Source organism: Haemorhous mexicanus, chromosome 5, assembly GCF_027477595.1.
Source record: "Haemorhous mexicanus isolate bHaeMex1 chromosome 5, bHaeMex1.pri, whole genome shotgun sequence".
Taxonomy (NCBI): Eukaryota; Metazoa; Chordata; class Aves; order Passeriformes; family Fringillidae; genus Haemorhous; species Haemorhous mexicanus.
Genome location: NC_082345.1, coordinates 42480945 through 42505672, shown reverse-complemented (window position 1 = coordinate 42505672; position 24728 = coordinate 42480945). Strand labels below are relative to the sequence as shown.

The window sequence follows — 24728 nt, the reverse complement described above, 5'->3', positions numbered from 1 at the left end:
GAAAAAAATGGCCTACACCAGCCAAAGGTGGATCACCAAATGGAGGTCTTGGGCAGCAGGTAGAGTTAAATTTCACCTGCACAGGATGTCATGGGAAAGACGTCTCTTGGGATCAGGGGGTGACTTGGATGTGAAAAGATGGTGACATTTAAATACAATTGTTTGTGGCATAGCTCCAGTCTGGATGGAGGTTTAGCAGTGAATCACAGAATTATAGAATCATTTGTGTTGGAAGGGAGCTCTGGAGATCATCCAGTCCAACTCCCCTTCCAAGGCAGGGTCACCTAGAGCAGGTGACACAGGAACATGTCCAGGTGGGGTGTGAAAGTCTCCAGAGAGGGAGACCCCATCACCTCCCTGGGCAGCCTGTTCCAGTGCTCTGCCACTCTCAGTGTGATGAAGTTCTTTCTCATGTTGTGGTGGAACTTATTGTGGTTTAGTTTATGGCCATTTCTCTTCATCCTGTTGCTGGGCAGCTCTGAAAAGGGTCCAGCACCAGTTTGTTTTTTCACTGTGCTGAGACTTCCAAAGCAGAGATTCTACTTCATAGTTCTGGAGGGGGTTCATGGGTCCACACGCCTTGACACAGTTGTTCTGTGCCCATTGGGTGTCCCAGGGGATCACAGGGATCCACACAGAGAAGGAGGGCATGACACAGGAGACCAGCACCTTTCTGGCTTATCTTAGCAGATGAGATATCCAAGGCATTTAAAACAGCCCCAGTTGCTGTCTTCAGGCAACCAGATCCCACGAAGGTTGTCATATTTCAAAATTCTGTGTTGCTAGCCCAAATAAACATACTGGCTGCAGATGGCACTTCTAACTGAAATCTGCTGTCCTGCCTCCTGTTCCTTTTTTGTTACCTTACCAGTGTTAAATCAGGGCTAACAACAGTGATCCCAGTCCCTGCAGAGTAGCCCTTCAGAAGGCAGATACCTGCTGTGAGTCATTGCAAAGTATTTGTCCATTCTCTCCTTTGGGAGGCCAGCCTCAGTGAGAAATGAGGGTCAAGGCTAGTGTCCACATCTGCCAGCCCCTTGGCAGTGATGCCCCTCAGGAAAAGGCTCCCTTATGAGCTTTGGAGAAAGCCACCTTGCAGCTCTGTTGTGGGAGAGACACCAGCTCCCTACCACTCCCTGGCTGACAGGGCAGTTACAGCAGCTAAGGGTGGAAATGGCTCAGTGCTCTGCCTTTGTCATACAACATCATGCTATGTCCTGTAGCATCTCAGGACAAACATACCCATATGTGGGACCCGTGGATGATTAAGTGTGCCACGTGAAACTGCCTCTGCAGCTGTTCCCTGTGCCAGTCAGCCCCTGAGGATACTTGTGTGGGGATGTACACATGGAAGCATGGGAAATCACCTGGGATATTGTCGTAGCAGCAGGAGTAAAGCCTGAGCTATGGATGTGGGTACTCACCCTGTTCTTCGAGTATTTGTCCTATGCTCCCTGAGTTCTTCATGGCTGTGGCTTCCCTGTTAGCCAGATCCAGCCTAGTTTGAAGCTTGCTTGGGTTTCTCTTTGCAGTCTGCTGGCCCAACCTCTCTCTAGTTTGCTGCAGCAAAAAACAAATAACCTGGGAAGTAGCCGTTCAAGGCACAACTGGGTTGATGCACATTTATGGTCAATTAACATATGTCACCATTCTGTCTCCACAACTAAAGTGAATGCACCTAAGAAGTGAGAACACCCTCAATTAAAGCTGCCATGTAACCTGAAACTTTTGCTTCTTTGCTGAGTGCATCCTATGAATGGTGTTGCTGAATTTATGCTCTGCATGGCTATCACACTTGGAGTGACTTGGATTTCTAATGTCTGCTCTAATGACCATGCTTTCCTTCTTAATTTGTTCCCTTCTCTTCGAATTTATTGGAAGCACATCTGGACTTGCAAAGTATTTAATTCCAGCCTCAGTTCCTCCTTCAACTTTTGACTCGGGGACTGTGATACATGGCTGTGCCATCGACCTTGGCAGATCTGTGAGGACTTGCAAGTGCCTGGAGGGTGCTTACTACTGGTAAGCATCCTCCCCCTGAGGTGTCCAGTGCCCTCACAGTGCCAGCGCTTCAGTGAATCTCTGGCTGAAGTGACTCAGCACAGAGCCAGTTTTCAACTTCCAAAGGTTACACAGTATTTTCAAAATGCCTTCCCCACCCTCCATCTTTTGGAAAGTATGTGTGCAGGGGTGGCCAGTGCTGTAGAGGCAGAGGTTGGGTTGAGGATCCCAGCTGCACAACCTTCTGATATTTGCAACCAGTTTTTCACAAGAGCAAAAAATCCCTCTGTTCCTGCATTATACATCTGTATTCTGTCTTTCAGAACCTCTACTCACTTCTTCCTTTGGGTCCCTCCCTGCATATATGTCTGATTTGTAGCATCCCTTTGTTTGAATGGTAAGCGCTTTAGATCAGCAGTCATGTCTCCATCAGTGTCTTGACAAGAAGTTTACATGATAGGTTGGCTTAAAACCACTCTTCTGCAACTGAGGTATCGTAGGCTTTTGCAAGGAATGAACAATCTGATTCCTTTGAAAAGCTTTTTTTCACGAAAAAAGTACTTCCCAACAGTGATGTGATTTTGAAGTCTGTCAGTCTCAATTTTTTTTTTAATAATTAGCTCATTCTTTACATATTTGGGGTGGTTAGCTTGATTTTTAGTTTCTCATCCTTCCCAGTACTACAGGTACACATATTTGCACATACATTGGCAGGTGAGAGAACCTTCCTTCATTACATAAATACATATAAGTGTATGAAGGAAGAGATTCTTATTTATTTTCTTGGTCACTGCAGCAAGGGTTACTAGGAAAAAAAAATACTGTGAGATTCGTAGTAAAAATCACTAGAGTGGACAACTTCTTAACTAGAAAGAGCTCTCTTGTGGCTGAGCTTTGAAGTATGTCCTTTCACATACTTTGCCTCTCCCCCATCCTTCTTACTTTGTGATCGGAAGTCTACCTTCATGGAAAAATGATTTCATCAGGTTTCAGTAGTCTCCTGACAAGCCAAGCATAAAACAAAGAGAGCTGCCGCTCCGCACCCACACGTGTGCTGCTGTCTTCCAGGAAATGATAATCAGAGGCTGACCACAGCACTGTAAGAAATTAAACATGTGATCATCATCAAATACCAAAACACGCCTACCTGTATTATGTTAAGAGCACTGAGCCCACAGTTGTAATTTTTTAACTGAAATACTTGGCTTGGAGGCAGAGCTGGGGTTTGCCGCAGTCATTCTGAGTTCTGAATTACCAAGGCTCAAACCGACATATTTTGCAGTGTTTCTCCACATGCAGCCTAAATTAGCCCTCCGGTAGGTGCCTGAAAATACTATTTTTCTTCTTGACTGAAGTGTTGTAACAGTCCTGTTCTGCACAGAAGATAAGCAGGAAAAATGCATTATGCATTAATGGGTTTGGTGGAGTGTGAGCTCAGTTTCCCAGTGCCACCAGAGACAAAGTAAAATTTGCTTGATCATTTCATGAGTTGAGAATCATTTTTGTTGGAGCGCTCTGAATATAACCCAACTACAAGTGGACAGTAGTTGTTGTGAGGAAAAAATTGTTCATCTGTATGATAGATCAGTGTCATCTGGAATTTAAGAATTGAAAATTCAAGGTCAGAGGGCAGCTGACACTTGATTTTGCTCTCTCTGCTCTGTCCATGGCTTTGATCATGCTACATCTCTCTTTGTGCCTGGTGCTCAAGAGAGTACCCCAAGGTCACAGCCTGTTTCCTTGTCAAGAGGTATAAACCTACTGGCCTAAATATCTGAGGCCCAAGCTTTAGCAGGGGTGGGGGCATGAAGGAAGAGGGGGGGAGCATTTCCTTCATGCTTTTCACTTTTCCCACATAACCCAAAGCAGACTAAACAAAACCAGTGTGAAATCTCATGGCTTGATGCTGCTATGGTTATATTTTTTAAGCTGTCATCCATTCATTTATAGTTATGTTTATTCCCTGGATTTACAGCTTTCTTTTGGCCTTTTCTTGCAGGGAGGTGCAGGGGGAGGTCGAAACCTTTTGAAAGGGGATTGCAGTAAGCGGTGGCCTATGATTAAAGCACTGTGCTTTTCCTTGATGCTGCTCCTCTGCAGCAGTGTCACACATGGTAGCATTTAGGAGCCCTTCACAGCTGAGGTGTTTCAAACACTAATGAATGGAAGTTTGGTCGTATAAGGCAGGCAAGCTTTAAGGCAAGCTTTGCTGAATGGTGTACTGTAGTGGCCTGGGAAAGGAAGAGAGTTATAAATTGTGTCAGTTAGCCACCCAGACAAAATGAAGCCATGTGGAAAATCAAATCTATTAAAGTATGAAGACTGTTATAAGCTGTTTTAAGCTGGTCATTCTTCAAAGGTCTCAGTTGGCTGAGGGGGTGAATTCCTCTTCTTCCTAGATCTTTTTCACGTGCTGTCTTAGGCAATGATGTTCAGTGTTTGATAAAAACCAGCTTTTCATTGACAGCCCCTTTTATTAGAAATGCTAGTTGACCCCAGTTCACCGCCCATGTCCTGAAAGGTACTGAACATTTGTTTAAAAAGCAGAATAAGAGCATCACATTTGGTCAGGCTTGCTGAAGGCAAACATGAAGCAGCACTATGGGCAGTGAGGAGGAGAAGGCTTCCCAGAGCAGCTGCTTAGGATTGGATTTGTGCTCAAAATGCTTTCCATTTTCTTGCTGCCCATGTCTGGTGGCCGTAAGAGGCCTGTGACAAAGCATGGCACAGAATGCTTTTTCTTGACGTCTCCTGGAGTAGAAGAAAAACCTGGCAAGGCAAGGTGGGGGGATCAGATAGCAGGCTACCTTCCTTCCACCCCAAGGTGGCTTCTTGAGACATCACAAGAACTGTAAAGGGCATTTTATTAGCTCAAGAGGCAATTGTCAGCTGCGTGAGGGGCAGCTGAACTGGCAGCCTAAGATGTGCGGTCACCATGGTATTTATCATTTCTATTTGTGTTTTCTAGGAAGAGACTGAAGAAACGTCCTCACAAGAATCTGCAGAAGAAGACTAGGAGATCACACCATGCAATTTCTACCTCATCAGCAGTTGGGTCTTTTGAAGGGAGAAGACACTGCCTTGACCACTTACTTTCTATTGCCATGGTCTTTCCACTTTTGCCTGGGGGGAAAAAAAAAATCACGTAACCTTAAAAAGGATTTGACTAATCATCTTCTTTGTAATCCCTTCACAGTCCCAGGTCTAGTGAAAAACTGCTGTAACACAAAGGGGACACAGATTAACGATGCAACTTTTAATTACTGTTTTCTTATTTCCTAACCTACTAATAGTTTGTTTGAGCTGCTAAGTAAGGGTGACTGGGTCAAGAAGAGCTCCAAATCAGGTTTATGTCATTCACTGCACTGCGTATAAACAAGAAACTTGTAACATAGTCATTATAATGGGCATTGAAATAGGAAAGGCTGGGTGTGTAACACTTATGCCTTGCAACACTTCCAGCAACCCACTCCCTACTTAGTGAACTCCCTGTTTTAGAACACCAAAGATAGGGGATAGATACTATTCTTTTTCTTTTGTAACCTTCTTGTAGACTTGTACTTGATTTTTTTTTTTTTTAAGACTTACTATTATTTTGGGAAAAAAAAAATGAAAGCTGATCTTTCATTTCTTTCGTCTGGTAATCAGAAGAAAGAAATCAACATGAAAAAGGTACTTTCATTTTGCAAAAGGGAAGAAAGACAGATTAGTTGTATAGTTTTAGACACAAACATATCAGCACAAGCAGTAGTAAACCAAATGAATAGTCCTTATCATCTGGATAATAGGGAGCCAAGGAGTTGGCTTTCTTAGAGCCAGGAGTTCTCTATGGAAACAAAAATGACTGACACCACTCTTATGCCATTAATGAGTAAGTCTTTATTGATAAGTCTTTTAAAATATACAGAAAGGTACCTAGAAATTAATCATAAGTTTATCTGAACAAAAATAATCCAGATTTTTGCTTAGTTTCTACTAATTCCACTTGCCCTGTACCAGTATTTTGAAAGAATTGAATCTTTCCTCATTACTCATCAGTCACAATGTAAGAATGAACACCATGTACCTCAGCTAAGCTCGTGCATTATGTTAAGCAATGTATTTTGACATAGGATGGTTCACTGAGCACCTCTGTGCCAGTGGCATTTCTCCATCTTTTCATTCAAAGCAGCACTTTTAGCACCAGATGCAATATTACCCCACTATTCAATACTACCTCTGATTTTTACAAATAACTCAACAGACTGATAAATACATGCTGCTATACACATTCAATGCAGGAAATTTTTACTGGGTAGATAATCATGAGTATCTGCATTTTCCCCCTATTTCTATTTCAGCCTTTTTTGCAGTTAAGGAAGCAATGTCTTTTTTGTGTTTCAGCATGACTATGTTTTTCTTTCACTTGGTTTGTTTGATTTTTTTCTTTTTTTTGTGTGGGTTTTTGGTTTTGGTTTTGTTTCGTTTTATTTTATGTACTTACTCTATTCTCTGCTAGACTTCTGTGTAATGTACTGTTAACTTGAATATATTTTTGTATTGAATTGCTGATAGGTTTGTGAGGATAATTTTCTTCAAGGACACTACATGACAGAAAAAATTTAGCTGTAAAGTTTAAATATTACTGTCCAAGTTTGTACCTCAAATGAATTGTTTAAAGAAATGGACTAATTGATTGACAAAGACCTACCTCCAGACTTTAAATGGAATGAACTTGTTACTTTCAGCATCAGTTTTGAGACGTTTGAAACAGTTAGGACTGCAACTAATCCCTAATTCAAAATTATTTTTGTAAAATAACTTGTGGAAAATAAACACATTTTAAATTACTTTCGTATTAAAAATAAAAAAAAATGAACAAAAAAACCTTCAAAGAAACTTGAAGCTTTGTAGGTGAGAAGCAACAAGCTCAGCTTTTGCATAATGCAATCACAAATATGTGTTTTTAAAAAAAATTAGTAGATTGTAAGAAAATACTTGACAAGTATTTTCGTGTATTTTACACAAATGTGATTTTGTAATATGTTTCAGCCAGATTTATTTTAAATGCTTCTTATGTAGAGGTTTTTTATTCTCCCCTCTCTCACTTTTGTTGTTCATTCTCTCTCCCCCACCTCTGATTTCATTTTCTGTATTTCTGTTTTATTTCCCTTCTTCCTCTCTTTCCTAGTCAGTACTTTGTACCATTGTATTAGTAACTGGGCCAGGGGTAGTTTCTCAGGAAGGCGTCTGTTGGTATGGCTTTAGCGTGGAGCCAAGTGCAGTTAAGGATGATGGCTTACTGGCTTCTTCCAAGAGGCAGTGTCAAGAAACACGGACCTCCACCAAGGACTGTGCGGGGTTCAGTGGCAGGAATCGCTGGGAAAGAGCTGATTGGAATATTAGAACTAGACATGATAATATCAAGTGAAAGAGAAATAATCCTAGCTATAAGTAGCTCTAACAGGCCAAATCCAGTGTCACTTGAAGGCAGTAATAGGAATTTTGCTGACTTCAAAGGGCATCAAATCAAGCCTTAGCAAGTCCCTTTTGGGGTCTGAGGGGTTTTGTTGCATTTTTTAAAGCCATGGTATTCAGTGGATGATACAGAAATAATTGCTCTCTGTGTGTCACTCTTCAACCTCTGAGAGACTTACCACTCTGATGAACTGAATCTTACATTTTCTATATATTGTAGTACAATCAAAACACATTACTACCTCTTAGGGCCTACTATACCTCATTTTTTCAGACGGAAAAATTGCATGTGGCCATTGAGTCAGTGAGAACATCATAAAATTTTTTTATATATATAGTTTATTTTTGTGGGAGATAAATTTTATACGACTGTTCTTTGCTGTCATTGGTCACTGCTAACTATGACTGGACATGTAACTCTTCTACCATTTCTGCAAGAGAGGTGTGTTTGCAGGAAAAAAATTGCTTCGAGATGTTGAACTACAGTTTACTTTTCCTTTTGAGTGTCTTCTAACTTTTTGCTTTGTTCTTCATGTAGAGTTGCTGTCTATGATTGTACTTCAAGTCGCTTGCTTGTTGAAAATGTTTCTTTAATGGTTTATCACAGTCTGTTCAGCACAATAAACATAATAGCCTCTGTGATCCCCATGTTGCTTGATTCCTAGACTTTGTCACAGTTCCATAAAATGGGTAATAAAGTTTGGTCACAATGACCAAATTTGTAAAATCTTTGCATGTAAGTAGTCTTTTTTTTTTTCTCAGGACCACAGGCATGTGCCTGAGAAGTTAATTTGCTGTTAGGGGCCCCGAGGGTGGGCACACAGCAGAACTACACATCTTACAAGGCTCCCCAAAAGGTGACACACCCATTCCTGGCCCAGGACTTACTGTGCTGAGCTAAGGGCTAAATTGTGCACTTGGGGACTGGCAAGTACCCACCAAACAGGGAACAACATAGCACAAGCCAGGCTGATAGGGTTTTTTTTGCCTGGTCCCAGATCTGCCTCTTGGGGGTCCACCAAGATGATGAGCCTTCTCTTCTTAAGGAAGATTGCATTTTGCATCCAAGTTCATGGAGTTTCCATTATGCAGGCATTAGGTTAGAAAGAGCAGGTACTCAGAGCAGCAGACAGGGTTGTGTCTTGGCACTGTCTGGGGCACGAATTGAAGAGCTCAGGAAACTGTATTAAAACTTACCTATCCCCAAGATTCCCTCAGGTAATTTGGCAGGATTCTTCTGTCTTCTCTTCATTTGCTCTTCCATGGTCTCTTGGCCTGTTACAGTGAGACTTAAAGTCATAGAATCATAGAATATCTGGAGTTGGAAGGGACCCATGAGGACTATCAAAGTCCAGCTCCTCGTCCTTCACAGAACAGCCACAAGAATCACATCATGTGCCTGAGAGTGTTGCCCAAACACTTGTTGAACTCTGTCAGGCTGGTGTTGTGGCCACTTCCCTGGGGAACCTGTTCCTGGCCTGACCTCTGGGTGAAGAATCTTTTTCTGATATCTAACCTAAACCTCCCCTGACTGAGCTTCATGACCTTTTCTGGAGTCCTGTACCTGGTCATGAGAGTGAAGAAATCAGTACCTGCCCCTCTGCTTCCCCTCGTGAGGAAGTAGAAGACCACTGTGAGGTGTCCCCTCAGTCTCCTTTTCCAGGCCAAACAAGCCAAGTGACCTCAGCTGCTCCTCATACGGCTTCCCCTCAAGGCCCTTCACCACCCTCCTGGCCCTCCTTTGGACACTCTATAACAGATTTTTATCTTTTTTATATTATGGTGCCAAAAACTACACACAGGACTTAGGGTGTAGCCATACAAGTGCAGAGCAGAGTGGGACAGTCCCCTCCATCATCTGTTTAAGTTGTCTGTGGTGCATGACCATTGATTCACATTGGCAACCATTCCTCTCTCACCTAAGGGGATTGAGCAGTTATTATTTCCTGAGATGTTCTTTGTGTACACTCATTTGCAGACTCTCCACTCTCAACCTCTGTCTTCCCAAGGGCTTCACGACATGTTTCCTTTGGCCTTGTAAAATAACCAAAATAAGATCACAAAAAAAGCACTAAGTAACAACACCCATTCCGTCCTGACTCAGATGTGAGTAATTGCATTCGTCACATTATATGTCCTCTTCTGCTTCATCACCCTGCTTAGTGGTGTTAAAAGATCTTTCCAGTGTTTAGTTACCCTGGTGGTCATCTTCCCTGTATGTGCCATCACTTAGCTCTTCCTGTTATTTTATCTGGTGTGATGCTCCAGCTGCAACTCACTCACCTGATGGGTCAGCCAAGTGGCTCATCTTCTGCTACTCTGTGCATAACTCCCCCCTACTTCTTAGTCATTTCTCCAGCTTGCTTCACTTCCACTTCCCTTCCCAGGGAATGAACTTCCCAATAAACTTCTGCATGCTTTGTGCCATGGTGAGATTATTTGTGTGTACAAAACTAATTGGCTTCTGCAGGATCAAGGCCTGCATTTGTCTAGCAGCCAAGAGTGCTTTATCCAAGATGCCTGTGGCAGGTGTCATATAAAGTTCCTGGTTTTGCTTTTCTCTGCCATCACATCTCATCCCGCAAATATGGGGAGGAAGTACTGAAAGCTGGTGCTGCCAGTGCCTTGCACAGCTATTTAATTGTCCATAGCTCTTTTCAAAACCAAACCATCTGGTCTGGTCATTATTAGAAACACAGCCCAGAGCAATGGTAACAGCATGTTCTCCCGATCACACGAGAGGGGTCAGATTTGTCATGCCTCACACTTCACCTGAAGCCCAAATGATTCTTTTCACCCCAGCAGCTCTGCATACAAGGATGTAGCATTTTGCCTCTCCGTTTTTCCTTTCTTGATGTCCCACCATCTTTGTGATTATGTTAATTTTTAAATATGCAGATGTACTTAAGCATTGTCATGGTTTAGGAACGACACTCCTGCTCCCTCCCTCAGGGCCCTCCAGTGAGAGAGACAAAAGGCAGAGATTGTGAGCTAAGAGCAACTTACTGGAAACAGCAGTGAGATAAGAAAATAAACAGTAATAGCAACAATATTGATAACACCAGTGTACAAGAGAGAGGGTGTTTCACATGCAAATTGCTCTCCCATTGACCTGATGCAGCAGGACCCTGAGACAACCAAAAAGATGGCAGCCAGATCCTCTGTGCACCTGCTCTTACTCTGACTGCAATGCCCTCCTTCTCAGAAGTGAGAGTCTCTTAACTCCACCCGCAAGTGATGATGTGTGTGGTATAGAATGACAACGTGGACATGCCACATGGCTCCAGGCTCTGCACCCTCTCGGCTTCTGAGAAAAATTAACCCTGTCCTTGGACAAAACCAGGACAAGCATGTAGTTTTTTGCACAAATAAAGGTCCAGTTGCTTTATGCCTCCTCTTTTCAGAAGTACTACGAGTTGAAACTTTATTGAACAGGTTGTCCCCTGGTCAATAAAGCTGCGGATACTCAATCTCTGGAAGTGTTCAAGGCCAGGTTGGATGGGGCTTTGAGCATCTTGGTGTAGTGGAAAGTGTGCCTGCCCTTGGCATGGGGCTTAGAATCAGATAGATAATCTTTCAGGTCCTCTTCAGCCTAAACCATTCTGTGATTCTGATTTATTGCATCTACTTGCTCAGCCAAATGAATGTCTGCCATTGTGTGTTAAATACATTGTCTGAACAATATAGACATGGAAACAGTGGAAGTCAGATGGGAAAGAGCTCTGAACAACTGGATCTAGTCAAAGATATTCCTGCTCATTGCAAGAAGTTGGACTTCTGAAGGTACTTTCCAACCCAAACTGTTCTATGATTCTATGATCCTATGATCCTTGCTGTCTGGACTCTGCAACAAGCAGAGTCAATACAGGTCAGTGCTCTTCTTACCTGGCTCCAGGATCCACAGGCTTTCTGCCATGCTAGGACATGCTAGTGATGGGGAAACCTTGGTCCTCCTGCCATCCCACCTCACTCTCAAGTGCAAAAGGAGGGGAGCCATCCTGAGCATGCACTCCACCTTGCTTCCAGATGTCCCTGGCATGCAGGTCCTGCTCTAGCCAAGTTGCTGTTCCAACCACCCTCATGTCCTTCAGTTGGAATGATGGGCACTGCTGCTCTGGACTGATTCACCTCCACGTGACAATAAGGTTTAACATGTCTTTTTTCTTCATACATTTTATTTCCCTTTGCTATTCAAACAACCTTTTGGCCTATTGGATATGCTTCTCACTTCTTTCCTTCCCACCTCTGATTTAATGCTTTTCCCCTCCTTAATCACTCTAAACTTGCACTGCAGTTGTTCCTGTATTCAAGAGAAAGAAAGCATCCTCCTGTAATTAACATCCTCTGAAGGTACATTAATGTAATTATTATTACCCTGAAGATAGCAGTCTGCTGTGGTAGCAGTTTAAGTGGGAAGCAATCTGCCTGTTTAGACTCTAAAATGAGACTGCAGGTGATTGTGCCCCAAACCTGCCACATGGGATTACAATCAGCTTTTATCCGCTAGAAAAAGGGGAAATTGAAACATTAACAGATAAGACAAAAGCTTTAACAGTGCTTCCCTACTGAGATGGGGCTAATTAAGCACAACTGAAAACATTAGCACTGTCACACAAAGGAGGAGCTTTAGATTGTTAATAATAGCTAGGGTAAAACTGGAGCTGGAATCCAAACATATGCTACATTAAGGCATGCTTTTAAAATAATCACTGAAAGAAAATAACAAATGAAATTTGGGTGGATCTGAAAAATCAATAGCAGGCAGAAACATTAATTAGCCAGAGAGTAAACTTAGCAAAGACAGAAGTCCCATCAAAAAACAAGATTACGTTACATTATACATAGATGTCAGCTACAAAATATTATGTGGGACCACCAAAGATTATTATTTTAATTGAAGGGGTTTTTAATTCAGAAAATCTATTAAACATATATAGTCCCTCAAGGCATTTTGTTCTTAGTTCAGGGAGGAGGAAAAAAAATAAGCACATTTTTATTGAACTGGAACACATTTGCCATAAAACCATAGTTTTAGCAATATCACATAATAAAAAGTAAAATTTAAATCAACATTTGAAAACAAATCAGCTCAGCAGATGCACTGAAGAAGTTGCTTTGGTCCTGCATAACACAGAGTATTGTCTTTGAAGCTACATCATGGTATAAGATAGGGGTTTTATGAGGCCTGATGTGCTCAGGAGGTGTTCACAAGAAATTACTGCTCCCGGACTGCAGCCACACTTGGGTCCAAGACAAATTAATGTCAATCAAGGACACAGTTAATAAAATTATTTTTGCCAAAGGTTCGTAACGTGCACACTTTGGGATGGTTTAGGTTTGCTATTTTTATCCCAACAGACAATAAAGTCGATGAGATTCAAGCCCTGGGGAATATCATCCACTGGAGTTCCCCATGTGATCCAGACTTTTGGTGTCCCCACATATGGCTGTTGTGTTACAAGCAATACCCTTGAGATCCACCTCACTGTCCAGGTGTATTCCCCACAGGTCTTAGAAGTACCACTGACTGGTCAGTAAGCTACCCTACATCTTTGCAGAGACAAAGGGATCTTGCCCTAAACAAACCTCTGTGTGGCAAAATCTAATGATGTAGAACTTGTGTGGGAGGTGGCCATCACACAAACCCCACTCTCACTCTTGCAAGCAGTTTACAATCATGAGGTGCATCTGTTTGGTTTTGGGTATGTGCAACTATACAGCAGGACCATAATTGCATCTATATATTTGTAATGCTTAGGAAAAAAAAAAGAAAAAGACATTTTTTCAATTGTCTACTGGTGATTCTCTATCACTTATGTCCCTGGCACACTCAACAAAGTGTTATATTGTATTTACAACAACAACACAGCAATTGCACAGCACAGAATGAAAGTCAGAAACCTTGTGTTATCCAGACCAATAAGGACATTTTTTTCATAAATAAGTTTCAGTGCATCATTATTGAGAGGTTAGGGGGAAGACTTGTTTTCCACTAAAATCTTTAGAATTAAATGGTTTCATCAGCATTAATTGTCTGTGCTAGGAATGAAAGCTGTCTTCCTTCTATCAGAATTTGTCGCCAAACACTTTGGTTTGGTTATATGTGGGTGTGTTTTACAAGAAAAGAGTCCCCATCTTTCTTAACCAATACACACAATTAAATAGTATAGCACTTGATTTCAATAGGAAATAGGCTTAAGAAAAGAAGATTTCATTTCCCGTGGAACACAGGAAGCATTCTTCTATCTATCTGTCTATCCCCTTTCCCTTAACAACTTCAAGGCTATTTCAATTCTTTTTGGCAATTAGCCTTGACCTGTTAAGGATGACCTCTACTATTGCCTTTTCCTCGTGAGGTCTTGACTAAAATCAGCTTGTAGTGCACAGATTTACCTTTGCACTTCTCTGAACTCTACATTATGGGGAATCTCAAAGCCTCAAATAAACTCTTTGGATATGCAGCCCTGAAAGTAACTGGTTGTGGATCAGTAATGGCTTTGCTGGTAACACAAAAACCTGCAAATTGTGAAGCTAAATAGGCACAGTTCAGGGTGCAGACAAATGACAGATGCAAGGAAGAAAACAGTGATGGGGAGGTGGGTGAAATTAGAGTGGCTTATGGCAATGAGTTTTAGGGATAATTGATCTATTTCAGGGAAGTGAAGACTAGTTAAAGTGGCAACCTCTGCTCCATACACAAAACCTTGTGATTCTAGTAAATTATATGTGAGAGAAAAGCAGCAAGACAAAAACAGAAGTGGAGTAAAGAGAGACAGAGTGGGGAAAATAGCAGTGTGAGTAAGGCCAGAAGAAAGCTTGGCAAGAGTGCTTTTTGCCCAAGTGCTGACTACAAAGACTACATTTATGAGCAAAGAAGGTGTGTATGGCTCTGCTCCTGCTCTCCTCAGGAGATGAGACTCAGGGTGCTCTTCATGAAGAGCAGGCTTAAGACAAGAAACGCCCAACTCAATTTGTCTTTCTAAATGGAAACTACATCCAGGACTCTGAAGTTTGGTTAATTGCTTGGATATGAAAAGTGTTCAAAAACAGCCACATGCACATATGCAGAGAAGAGCAGAGGGCGTCCCAAAGAGTATCAGCAGGTTGGAACCACTGTCCCTGCTCACATCAGCTGTTTGAGATGGAAAGCTGCTATTATTGTGCTATTTACATAACCTGCTTGCTTTCTTTATGGAAATTCAGAGCCTAACACACAGCTCTTAGTAAACTTAACATTCTGTTGTTTGCTTAAGTATAGGTGTGAGTTACTCTAGAAAATTAAAAATGAGGTAACAGACCAACAAGCTATTCAGAAGTAACCACTCCCTGTCTGTCTCACACTACCACAGGTGCACAGCAGCTCCATTACACTCTACAACAGAGTTTCTTTGAAATACCCTTACTGGTAAGATCAGGGCTTCTTCTGAAGTGCTTTTGGAAGCTCACAGGCATAGTACAGTGTAGGAACCTCTCTTTAGATGAGGCCCATCTTCCTGTTCCAAGGACCTGAGGGACTTTGCAGGGTGTGGTCTTGAATTTGGCCTCACTTTAGCTCCTTCCATAAGGCTACTGTGCTGTGCATGGAGTGTTAAACTGGTTTACATGAGGTTTCCCTTTCACCCATGGTTGTGGGTTTTAGTAAAGCAATCCAGTAGAAACTAAGCAGAGAAAAGCCAACATACACCTGAGAACTTCTCATTTTTATAATTCAAAGCCCCTGCACCAGACCCTCTGTTTTGCCATGGGTGTTTGAGATGTACAGACATGATTTTACCCTGCTGGGAAGATGATGCATAGGGAGGTATGGCTACACTCACTTTGGCTGAGTGTCTCTCTCTGTTTCCTACTGACAAAAGTCCAAAGGCTTCCCTGCTCCAAGGGGACAGAACCCCTCAGCAACAGCACCCTGCAATAATGTCAGCATGAAAGCCTTTAGGATAGCCTGTCCTTCTCCACCATGTGCACAAGGGCAGCTCAAGACACTTTGAGAGCATCAGTAAAACAAGTGGGTGTCCTCATAGTCTATGGAGGTGAAAAGGACTGAACTAGAGCAGCCACACCATGTTTTCAATTGAGACAAATTCCCACAAGCTAAGGAGGGCTGACCCCAGGAAGCAGTGGGATAGAAGTAAGTAAGAAAATAAAGTGTTTGGTATTGATGAAAAGTTAGCACGTTTTTCTTCAGTTAAAAGTCAAAAGAGTAGCCAAATTAACAGGTTTTCTGCATTTAGGCAGAGATCTGTGTCACCAAGCTTTAGTAATTTAAAACTTAGATGTCTCATCTAAGGTTTTCATCAGCCAGAAGGCAATTCCTTCCTTCCTAAAATATGGGTCTAAGCTGGGTGGGATGAATCACTCATCCCTCCCTACTGACTGTTCAGGAAGCTGAGACAGTGATGTTAACTTAGCTCAAAAAAAGTGAATATGGGTAGTTTCCAATTACATTGCTGAGCTGAGCACTCCTACTCATGAGCAATTGCTCTAACCCCTGCACTCCTCTTCCAGATGTGTCTCCAAAGGCAGATAAGTCAGTTGTCTTCATCCCATGCACAATGTAGGTGCATAAAATCCAGAATGAGATTCAGGCTTTGTGTCCCAGTTTCACAGGAACAATTAAGTGCAGACTGGGAGAGGGACAAGGTCAGTATAGACAGTCATGTTCCCTCTGAGCCAGCACAACCCATGGCCTGAAGCAGGCAGGCATTCCTACACCTGTCCCTTGAATGTAACTCATCAAAGGCTAGGGTAAGGTGTTGGTTTAACCCCAGCTGGCAAGTAAGCCCTACACAACTCACTCTTCCCCAGTGAAATGGGGGAGACAATCAGCAGAGTAAAAGTGAGGAAATTTGTGGATTGAAATAAAGAGAGGTGAAGCAAAATAATAGGTGAAGCAAAAGCTGCCTATGGAAGCAAAGCAAAACAAGGAATTCATTCACCACTTCCTGTGGGCAGGCAGTGTTCAGGCATCTCCAGGGGTCCTTTGTGCATGGTGGTGACTTGGAAAGACAAATTACATCGCCTCAAATGTGTGTCCCCCTTTTGTCCTCTTCCTCCAGATTTCATGGACTGAACGTGATGCCCTATGGTCAGGTACATCCCTTTGGTCAGCTGCTGTGTCCCCTCCCATCTTCTTGTATATCCCTAGCCCACGTTCTGATGCAGCAGTTCAACAAGAAGAAAAGGTGCTGATGCTGGGCAAGCCTTGCTCAGCAACAAAGGCTTTGTATTCTCCACAGTTTTCAGCAGAAATCCACCACTTATTCCCAGACAGCTACTACAGAGAAAATTAATTACACCCCTATCAAAACCAGCACAGGTCATTTCAAACTAAGATCTTAGAGGTCTTCCCACCCACCATCATTTCTTTGATGTCCCTAGTACGTTAGGAGCACTAAGGTCACGTGTGTTTGGGGGTTGGATGAGATGACCTTTAAAAGTCCTCCCAACCCAAACCATTCCATGATCCTGTGCTTTGAAGTCCCTCTATACAATGCTGTCACATACCTGCAAGGAGATGTTATATGGTCAGTTCAAACCTCAAACAATTGTAAGTACACATCTAAAACATGGAAATAAAAGGCAAAAATACAGAGTCATGTTGTCATTACACTTTCTTATAATTTTGTATTTGCTTATGTTTGTCCAGCCTGTGGTATGGCATTTAAAAAGTGAGGGGAACAGCATCAATGGTCACAACAGATATTGGAGGAGATGCAAAGTTTGCAGCCTCACCCAAAGGATGGCTGAGCCAGGGGAGCTGCCCCAGCTGAGCAGTCAGAGTGGGTGGAGTATGCAGCAACAGCAGCATGACCACAGTAAATTCTGGGGTAAAGTGCTTGAAGGAGCTATGTGGAGTATTTTAAATTCTTGGTGAAAAACAACCATCTCTCAGCTGAGACTTGCTGATTAGTGAGTGCACTCACGCCACAGACAGCAAGGACACACATTTCAAATTAGTCACCAGCTCCTTGGGAAGTTCATTAGTGCTGCTCTTTTTGATTTGGAGCAGATGTCAGCATCAGGGAATGGGAGACTGTGGCCCAAACCTGATCAGATTCCCTCACCCACAGATTATATTACAATTAAACTTACCAAAACAAGCCACTTCCTGAAATGGAGGAGGAGTTCATTAAAGCCAATGGTCAATTTCAACCTGCAGTGCCATCAGTCTCAGTCCTGCTGCACTGGCTGCTCCTGCTGGATTGAGTTTGAGTAAAAATTACACAGCTGAGCCTTTGCATGGAGTCTAAACTTCCATCTGTGCAGCCCTGTAAAAAAGACTATAAAAGAAGCCTTTTGAATTATTGTTGTCCAGCCCCTGATCTCATAGGAATAAAACAGCATCAGAAAATAGTAAAACTATGATGCACCTTTTTCACTGTAAATCTTTTGTGTCAGCTTCCCAGGTGGTGTGAATCTGTTTAGCTCTGGGAAAATCAATGAAATCACTCTTCATGATGCCACTGAAGAAGTCAGCCAATCAAACTCTGGCCAAAACACTTTCAGAACCTCCTTGTCTGAAAGGAGAGGGAAAATGCACAGGAGCTGCAGAGTGTCAGTCAGCACTTCTCTGGAGCTTGGTGCTGGTGCTCTAAAGGCCCATCTGAACACAGAGATTAGACTTCAATGACATCCAGCTAGAAGGCAAAGGTAGATTCTCATTACACCTGGATAAAGGAGGAATGACTGCAAAAACCAGACTTGCACTCATTTGAGAGTGACACGAATGTGAAAAGCCTAAGGCCTTCTGAGATTTTTTTTTTTGTTCATGGGTTACACAAAACACATTCATGCAGCCTTAACTTTCTCGTGGGTTGTGGTATCTTCAAAACCCCATGAAACATTTGTTCTGCCTGCAAGCATTTTTTTGGAGTCAAGGCTCAAACTCGACCGTATGCTCCACACTGAGTCTTACTGTGTGGAGACAGAGCTTACTTCCCCACATGGAATTAATTTCAATAGATGCTATCAATTCTGTAAGAATCAAAAGCCTTGCCTTCTCTCCAGCCTTGGCATGGTCTGGGTCAACAGGCTGGATGTCCACAAAAGCAATAAACCACAGGCACAGGGTCACCCCCCGCCTCGAAAACCCATTTGAAAAGTTTCCTCACTCATACACTGTATCCCAAAACTATGTCTGGGGCAAACACAGGGATGGCACTGACCCCCCCACTAGAGCCCATGCTGTGTTGCTCCCAAAGCCGTGCATGCCACCCATTCCTTCCCATCCTGAAGGTGATGGTGTGCTGGGGTGCTGCCATGGAGCTGACCAAGATAAGCCCCCCCCCAAAGGCACATCCAGGAGGTGGTCCTGGCTGTCATGGCAGCCACAGAGTCAGCACAGCCATGCTCTCACCTGCAGCACTTTGCTGAATCATAACCTCACAGTCCTGCAAGATCGCAAGAAAAAGTGTGTATGGGAAAGAAAAGAAAAATATGAACAGGAACACTAAAAGTAATATCTAACAACCAGCTATCACTTTCCAAATATTTTTCTTCTATTAATTTTAATGGCAAAATCATTTGGTGGTAAATGGGGAATAAACTAAAACCATCTGCACCCTGCTAGGCAGCTGTCAGAAAGCCAAGCAATCTCTTTGGGTATATAAGCCTGATGTTTAAATCCACTGAAGCTACTCCAGCAGTGCCAAGCACACTGATGAGAGCCCTTTTCCAGAGCTGGAGAGGCCAATTCCAACAGCATGGTATTGCTAAGATTAGAAAGGTGCATTAGTGTCCCCACTAAAAGGATACAGTTTTGCAAATAATTGTGCTTAGAGATTACTCATATGGCACCCATCTATTTTAGAATAAAAAGAAAACAGGAGGGCAAGAAGAGATCTCATGCATTGATGGGATAAGATACCTAGCACAGTTTGTAATTTAAACACCAGAGGTCTGGACTGGAGCAGAAAGGGAGGGGAGCAGCCTATAAACCTAATTGGAGAAGAATGTCTTAATCCTAGAAGTAGTTAACAGATAACCTGGTGGCTGACTTTGGCAGTTTGATCTAAGCAGCGAACACCAGCAGTCCTTGGAGGAGGGAAAAGCTTTTTGAAAAAAGGAATAAACTTGAGACTATGTCCCATCAGCTAGATTTTTGAGATAAGATTAATAAGAAATAGGTTGATTTGTACTTCCTGAGTTTAAAAGTGCAGATCTCCATGGATCATAATGTCCTGCCTGGCTGTTAATGTTTGCTGAAAAAACACTACTTTGGGAGAGAAAGTGTTGCACATTGGGATAGTGCAACAGTATTTTTCCAGGGAAAATCTAAAATGTATTTTCTTAATTTTATAGGATTGGAGTTATCTGGGGAGGAGGCAGAAGGATCAGCATTTTTGCTGCAAGGTACTGAAAACAATTCATCTGGAGATTTTGTAACTTTACTGAGACAATCAGCAATTCAACTGATACAAATATATATTTTTATATACTATGATTTATATACTATGATTTACATACTTATGATTATACTATATATTTAATAAATATGGATTTATTATCCATAAGTTTAAAATTTTTGTCCCACTAAGCAATCTTTGCAGAGGATGAAAAGGATGGATGTCCTTTAATCCGTTCTAGATCTCCAGACACTTCCTTTCTCCATGCTCATACCGTGTGTAGCAAAGGACAGATGGAAGTGTTGAGCAGCCCTCCCTTTGTCCTTCAGTATTCCTCGTAGCCTGGTCCCTACACCTTTCCTCACAGAGGAAATAGCTCAAAGGCAAAGTGGGAGCCGTCCTGCTGAGTTTCACAGGCCCAGGTGTCACCTGCAATTCCCAGGACAAAGCATGAGTACATATGGAGGTTTGCACTAAACTCCAGGCATCTTTTATTACACCCTGCATTGCCAGTTATTGTTGCCTCTCTCCCTCAGCTCCTTATGCCACGCAGCCCAAAGTGGCAGAATGGAAACATCAGAGTGGTGCTGGCCACCGTGTTTGGTGCTGTCACGACTGTTTCCATACACACCTCGTCCAGAGCCATGGATCCATATGCAGTGCTGGGCTTGGCTGAGATGTCTGTGTGCAGCAAACAGGTCACCCTGCCTGCACCCAGCAAGTGGTGCCAGATCGAGGAGATGGAGAAGAAGGGAAGCGTGTGAGACAGAGGAAGAAGGCAGCAAATTAGGCCTGAAATTTTAGGACTCAAAGGGGACAAATAAAAAGCAGAAAATGTGTGTGAAGGAAGATGAGACTGGAGTTGAGCAGCCTCTTTAGCTAGGCATAAATCTGTGCTGCTGCTTGGGACAGCTTCACCTCTCCCCTCTCCCCCAGTGGTTTCCACACTCTCAATCTAAGCTGGCTGGAGATGGCTACACCAACAGGAGCTGAGATGCTGGCCTGTGCCAACGTTCAGGAGGAGTCATAGGAAAACTTGTGTGGGCAGGCAGGAGCCTGTGTGGTCAGGCAGGATCCAAGGGGACCAGCAGCAGGAGAAGGAGCCAGGAGGAGGGAGCCAGGGTCTGTGCCAGGTCTGAGCTCCCAGGAGCAGTCAGGGCTGTTCAGTAACTCCTGTGTGGCTCAGCATGACATCCTGAACCTGCAAGTGCCCACCTTTCTAGAGCTCACTACACAGTCCAGAGAAGCCTATCTTAGTTGGCACCTACCCTACTGAAAAAATCAAAGCTTGTGTTTGAATGCAGTGACTGCTGGGTGAAGGCACTTGCCTGGATTTTCCCAGTGAAGATCTTGGGTTCTACAATTACTTTCAAAGATTATCCCTTTGGATATTCAGGTAGTTTCCACTGGACAACCTCCTTGGGCACACAAAACTGAGCATATACCCCAAGTCATCAGCACTGGCACCCTGAAAAATTTCACAGCCACATTTTCAGACCACCCTGAGCCTGGTGTCATGCAAACCTGCCGAGTGCCATGAAGAAAGATGCCTTCTCCAGTGCTTGTGAATAAGACTACAGCCCTCAGCAGGAGACACAAATGTTTCTATTAATTTCCAGACAAAGATTACTTAACTGCAGGGAACTCCAAAAACAGAGCTCTTCTCTGTTTCATCCTGTAGAGCCCTGGCATGGGAAAGAGAAATATTTATTTAAAGGGTTGTTTCCTTTCTTTCTTCATCCCTCTTTTGATGGTGCATTTCCCAGAATAGGTGTTTGTTTCTGGGCCAAGAGCACCTGTTTAGCACCCATGTGACCTAACCTACATTAGGTATTGCAATCAAATGAAAACCTCACATCAGTTTCTCTAGTCAGCATGAGCAGCCAAAGCCACAAATGGGCAAGTGGGGAAGGCTGAGAGCCAGCTTGCATAGCACCCGGTGAGATCCTCCCTGGATGTGCTGTGCCTCAGCTTTGAGAGACCTGGGTCAAACCTTCATTCAGAGGCTTTAGTATAGGATAAAATGAAGAAAAAAAAGCCACCCTCCTTGCCTGAGTTCTCCTGTGGCCTTCCACGCTGTCCAGTCTCCCTTTCTCCTGCATCTGCAAAGAGAATTATCCCTCATGAAGCTTAAGTGTTAGAATACAAACAGCATCAGCACTTCAGATCTATGCTGTAATGCACTGTGTTTTCATTATTGCTGTTATCCTATTTGCTTCTAGCAGAAAAAAAGGGAAATTTTAAGATATTTAAGAAATTTTAAGGAAAAGGATTGAAATAGCATGGGAGAGAGAGAAAAAATATAGATACAGTGAACTTTTCTTCATGAATTTTATTAGTCAATTACAGTAATGTCAATTGAAGTGCTAATTATTGAGAAACAATCTTTTTACTCTTAATTTTGTACCCCTGAGCACAGCACAAATCAGCACTGAAGAAAACCATTAGTTCCACATCAATCTGTGATTTGTGGAGACATGCAATAAAACTGTATTAATCTTGGATTACAGCTAATTGCTAACTCTCACCCTCCTGTTCCATGGTTGGTTCCTACCCTGGAGTTAGGGCAGCTGGGGACTTGTTTGTTTGTAGCCACAGGGTTTGTGCTTGTCTGAGCTGGGGGAGCTTTCAGAAAAGCTTGCATAGACTTGCTGAAGCACTCCTGGAAGCTTTATGAGAACTGAACTACATGAAATCACATTCATACTTCAAAAAGCCATGGTTTATAAAGTGTGGTACAACCGTAACCAAAAACAGAATAGGCTCCTCTGTGTTAGAAAGCATCTTTCTAAAGCTTTGGGGAAGTGAATTTTTTGTTCTGGTACTCAGCAAGTGGACTCGTCTTCCCAAGTGCTCCTGAAACAGTTTTGCTACAGATACACCATATTTATTGAGTAAAGCTATAAGCCAAAGGTGCCTTTTTGTCAAGGTTTATGAGCTTTTTTCCAGAGAAGCATAAGTCACAAAACAAAGACCAAAGCAATACACTGAAGAGAAAAATAAGTTAGTGGGAAAAGAAGAACATCATGTTTTAGGTGGGAAACCTTTTGAGAGCATTTTAGAAAAACGCTTTAATAAAAAATTAATTACTTTATCCCAATAAACAGTGTGCATAAATTTAAAAATTTCAGTTTCATTATAAATGCTGGTCTTGTAGTACTTTAGCAGTCACATCACAGAGCAGTTTGAAAGGAGGTGTAGGACTTTGTGCTAATGGTGAAACCCATCAACCAGGTGCTTTTAGAATAAAGAGTAAATCTCTGAGTTTTGTCTGCCTGTAAATTCACTGGACCCAGGATTTTCTCCTTCCTTCCCTGCAGAGACCAGGGTACATATTGCACCAGTTGGTTCTGAGTACTGACCGGACACAGGGTGAGTGGGGGAGCCTTTGTTCATGGATGGGAGCAAGAGACATTGGGAAGTGCTATAAGAAAGGGTGCTGGGATACAGGACTTTTCCTAGGCTCCTTCCTGCTTCTATGCTAACAAACTCAGGAGAGGATTGTCTGCTGCCCGTCCCCAAAACACAGCCCCTCACCCTTGCTGTGTATTGTTGCAACCATCCAGGTGATGGGAGCTGAGACATTTTACTGGGGTCACCTGATTCTTCATGCACATGGAAGGACCAGCTGGTGGGGGATCCACAGTGCTGGACCAAAGCATGAGGGCAGCAAGAATGCTCATGACAGCAGCAAGGTCCAAAGGGGGCAATCAGAGAAGCACAGGGCAGGATCTGTGTTTTCGGATTTGCATTTCCCATAAAACACTAGTTCAGGAAACACATACAGTATCTCACCTGTGGTGGGTTAGGATAAAGCTCTTGGATGCCTCCCCCAGATGACTTAGGAGCCCTCACTGCAGGCAAAGGGGCTAAATTTTGCAATTTCCAGTCACCGCCAGTCTCTCACACTGCTCACACGCCCTGTCATAAGCCCTCTGCTGAGGATGAGTGGTGAGCTCAGTGACACTTCATCTTTCAGGGCAGGGGAAAAATCTTCCCTTTTCTCCTCACTCTCTGCAGCACATCTGTCTCTACTCTGGGCCTGTTCTGGCGTGTCCCTGGGGATCTGCAGCAATGGATCACGTTGGAGGGACTTGAATCCACATCAGCAGGATTGGGGTGTGCGGGTTCTGTCACTTCAGCACAGCTCGAGTGACAAGTACAGGTCTAAACGGATATGTCTAAAGACAACTGTTGTACCAAGTTATGGCACTCTCCTGCTTGGGGTAGGTTTGCATTCAGGTCCCTAGATGATTTCTGTTTTTCCTCTCACGACTCACTACTTGGCATCTGCTCTGGACACTTTGCAAATCCTAATCTCGATATGCCTAAGCACTCACACACCTTCCTGACATCACCTTCTGGGAGGGACCAGGGATGGACACTGAAATAGTGGTGGTCTGACTCTCTTATGCCTTAGGAATGGCACCCCTAATGTGATTCGTAAAGCAATTTCATATACAACAACTGTTTGATTGCTGAGCATATCTGGGCTGAACACATATTGAAACAGCTAAACACACACCAAATATGGCCAAAAAATGTTTGATCATAAATACATCCGTTGGGAAATAGTTTCATGACTGTGTGGGATCTTGAAGTTTTGAGGAGAGGAAGGTTATACACGGGATATTTAATCAGCTGTAAAGGAATTTCATTTCAACTAGTAATCAGAAAAATAAATCATGTTTCTGCTACTATAAAATTAAAATTTTAAAACAAAAATGGAGATGAGTCTATTATGGGACGGGAAGAGGATGAGAACACGGAGTCACAACAGAGCTGGTTTTAAAACATTTCTAGCTGAAGCAGTCACATACCATTGTCTTAACTTGGCAATATGTGCAGAAAATGGCTCCCACCAAGGACTAAAGGCTGGTTACAGTCTGGCACCGAGCATGCTTGAAAGGATGTCAAGGTCTGGAT

The 24728-nt window shown here is 42.9% G+C and overlaps 1 protein-coding gene across 1 annotated transcript in view; it reads left to right on the top strand.

Moving 5' to 3' along the window:
- Positions 1 to 8185, top strand: part of HMGA2 (high mobility group AT-hook 2) — a 109562-nt gene extending 101377 nt beyond the window's left edge. Inside the window, exon 5 of the mRNA XM_059846964.1 lies at positions 4970 to 8185. Within this exon, the coding sequence (XP_059702947.1) occupies positions 4970 to 5017 (48 nt within the window). The 3' untranslated portion in view covers positions 5018 to 8185. The remainder of the gene's footprint in view (positions 1 to 4969) is intronic.
- The last annotated feature ends 16543 nt before the right edge of the window (positions 8186 to 24728 follow it).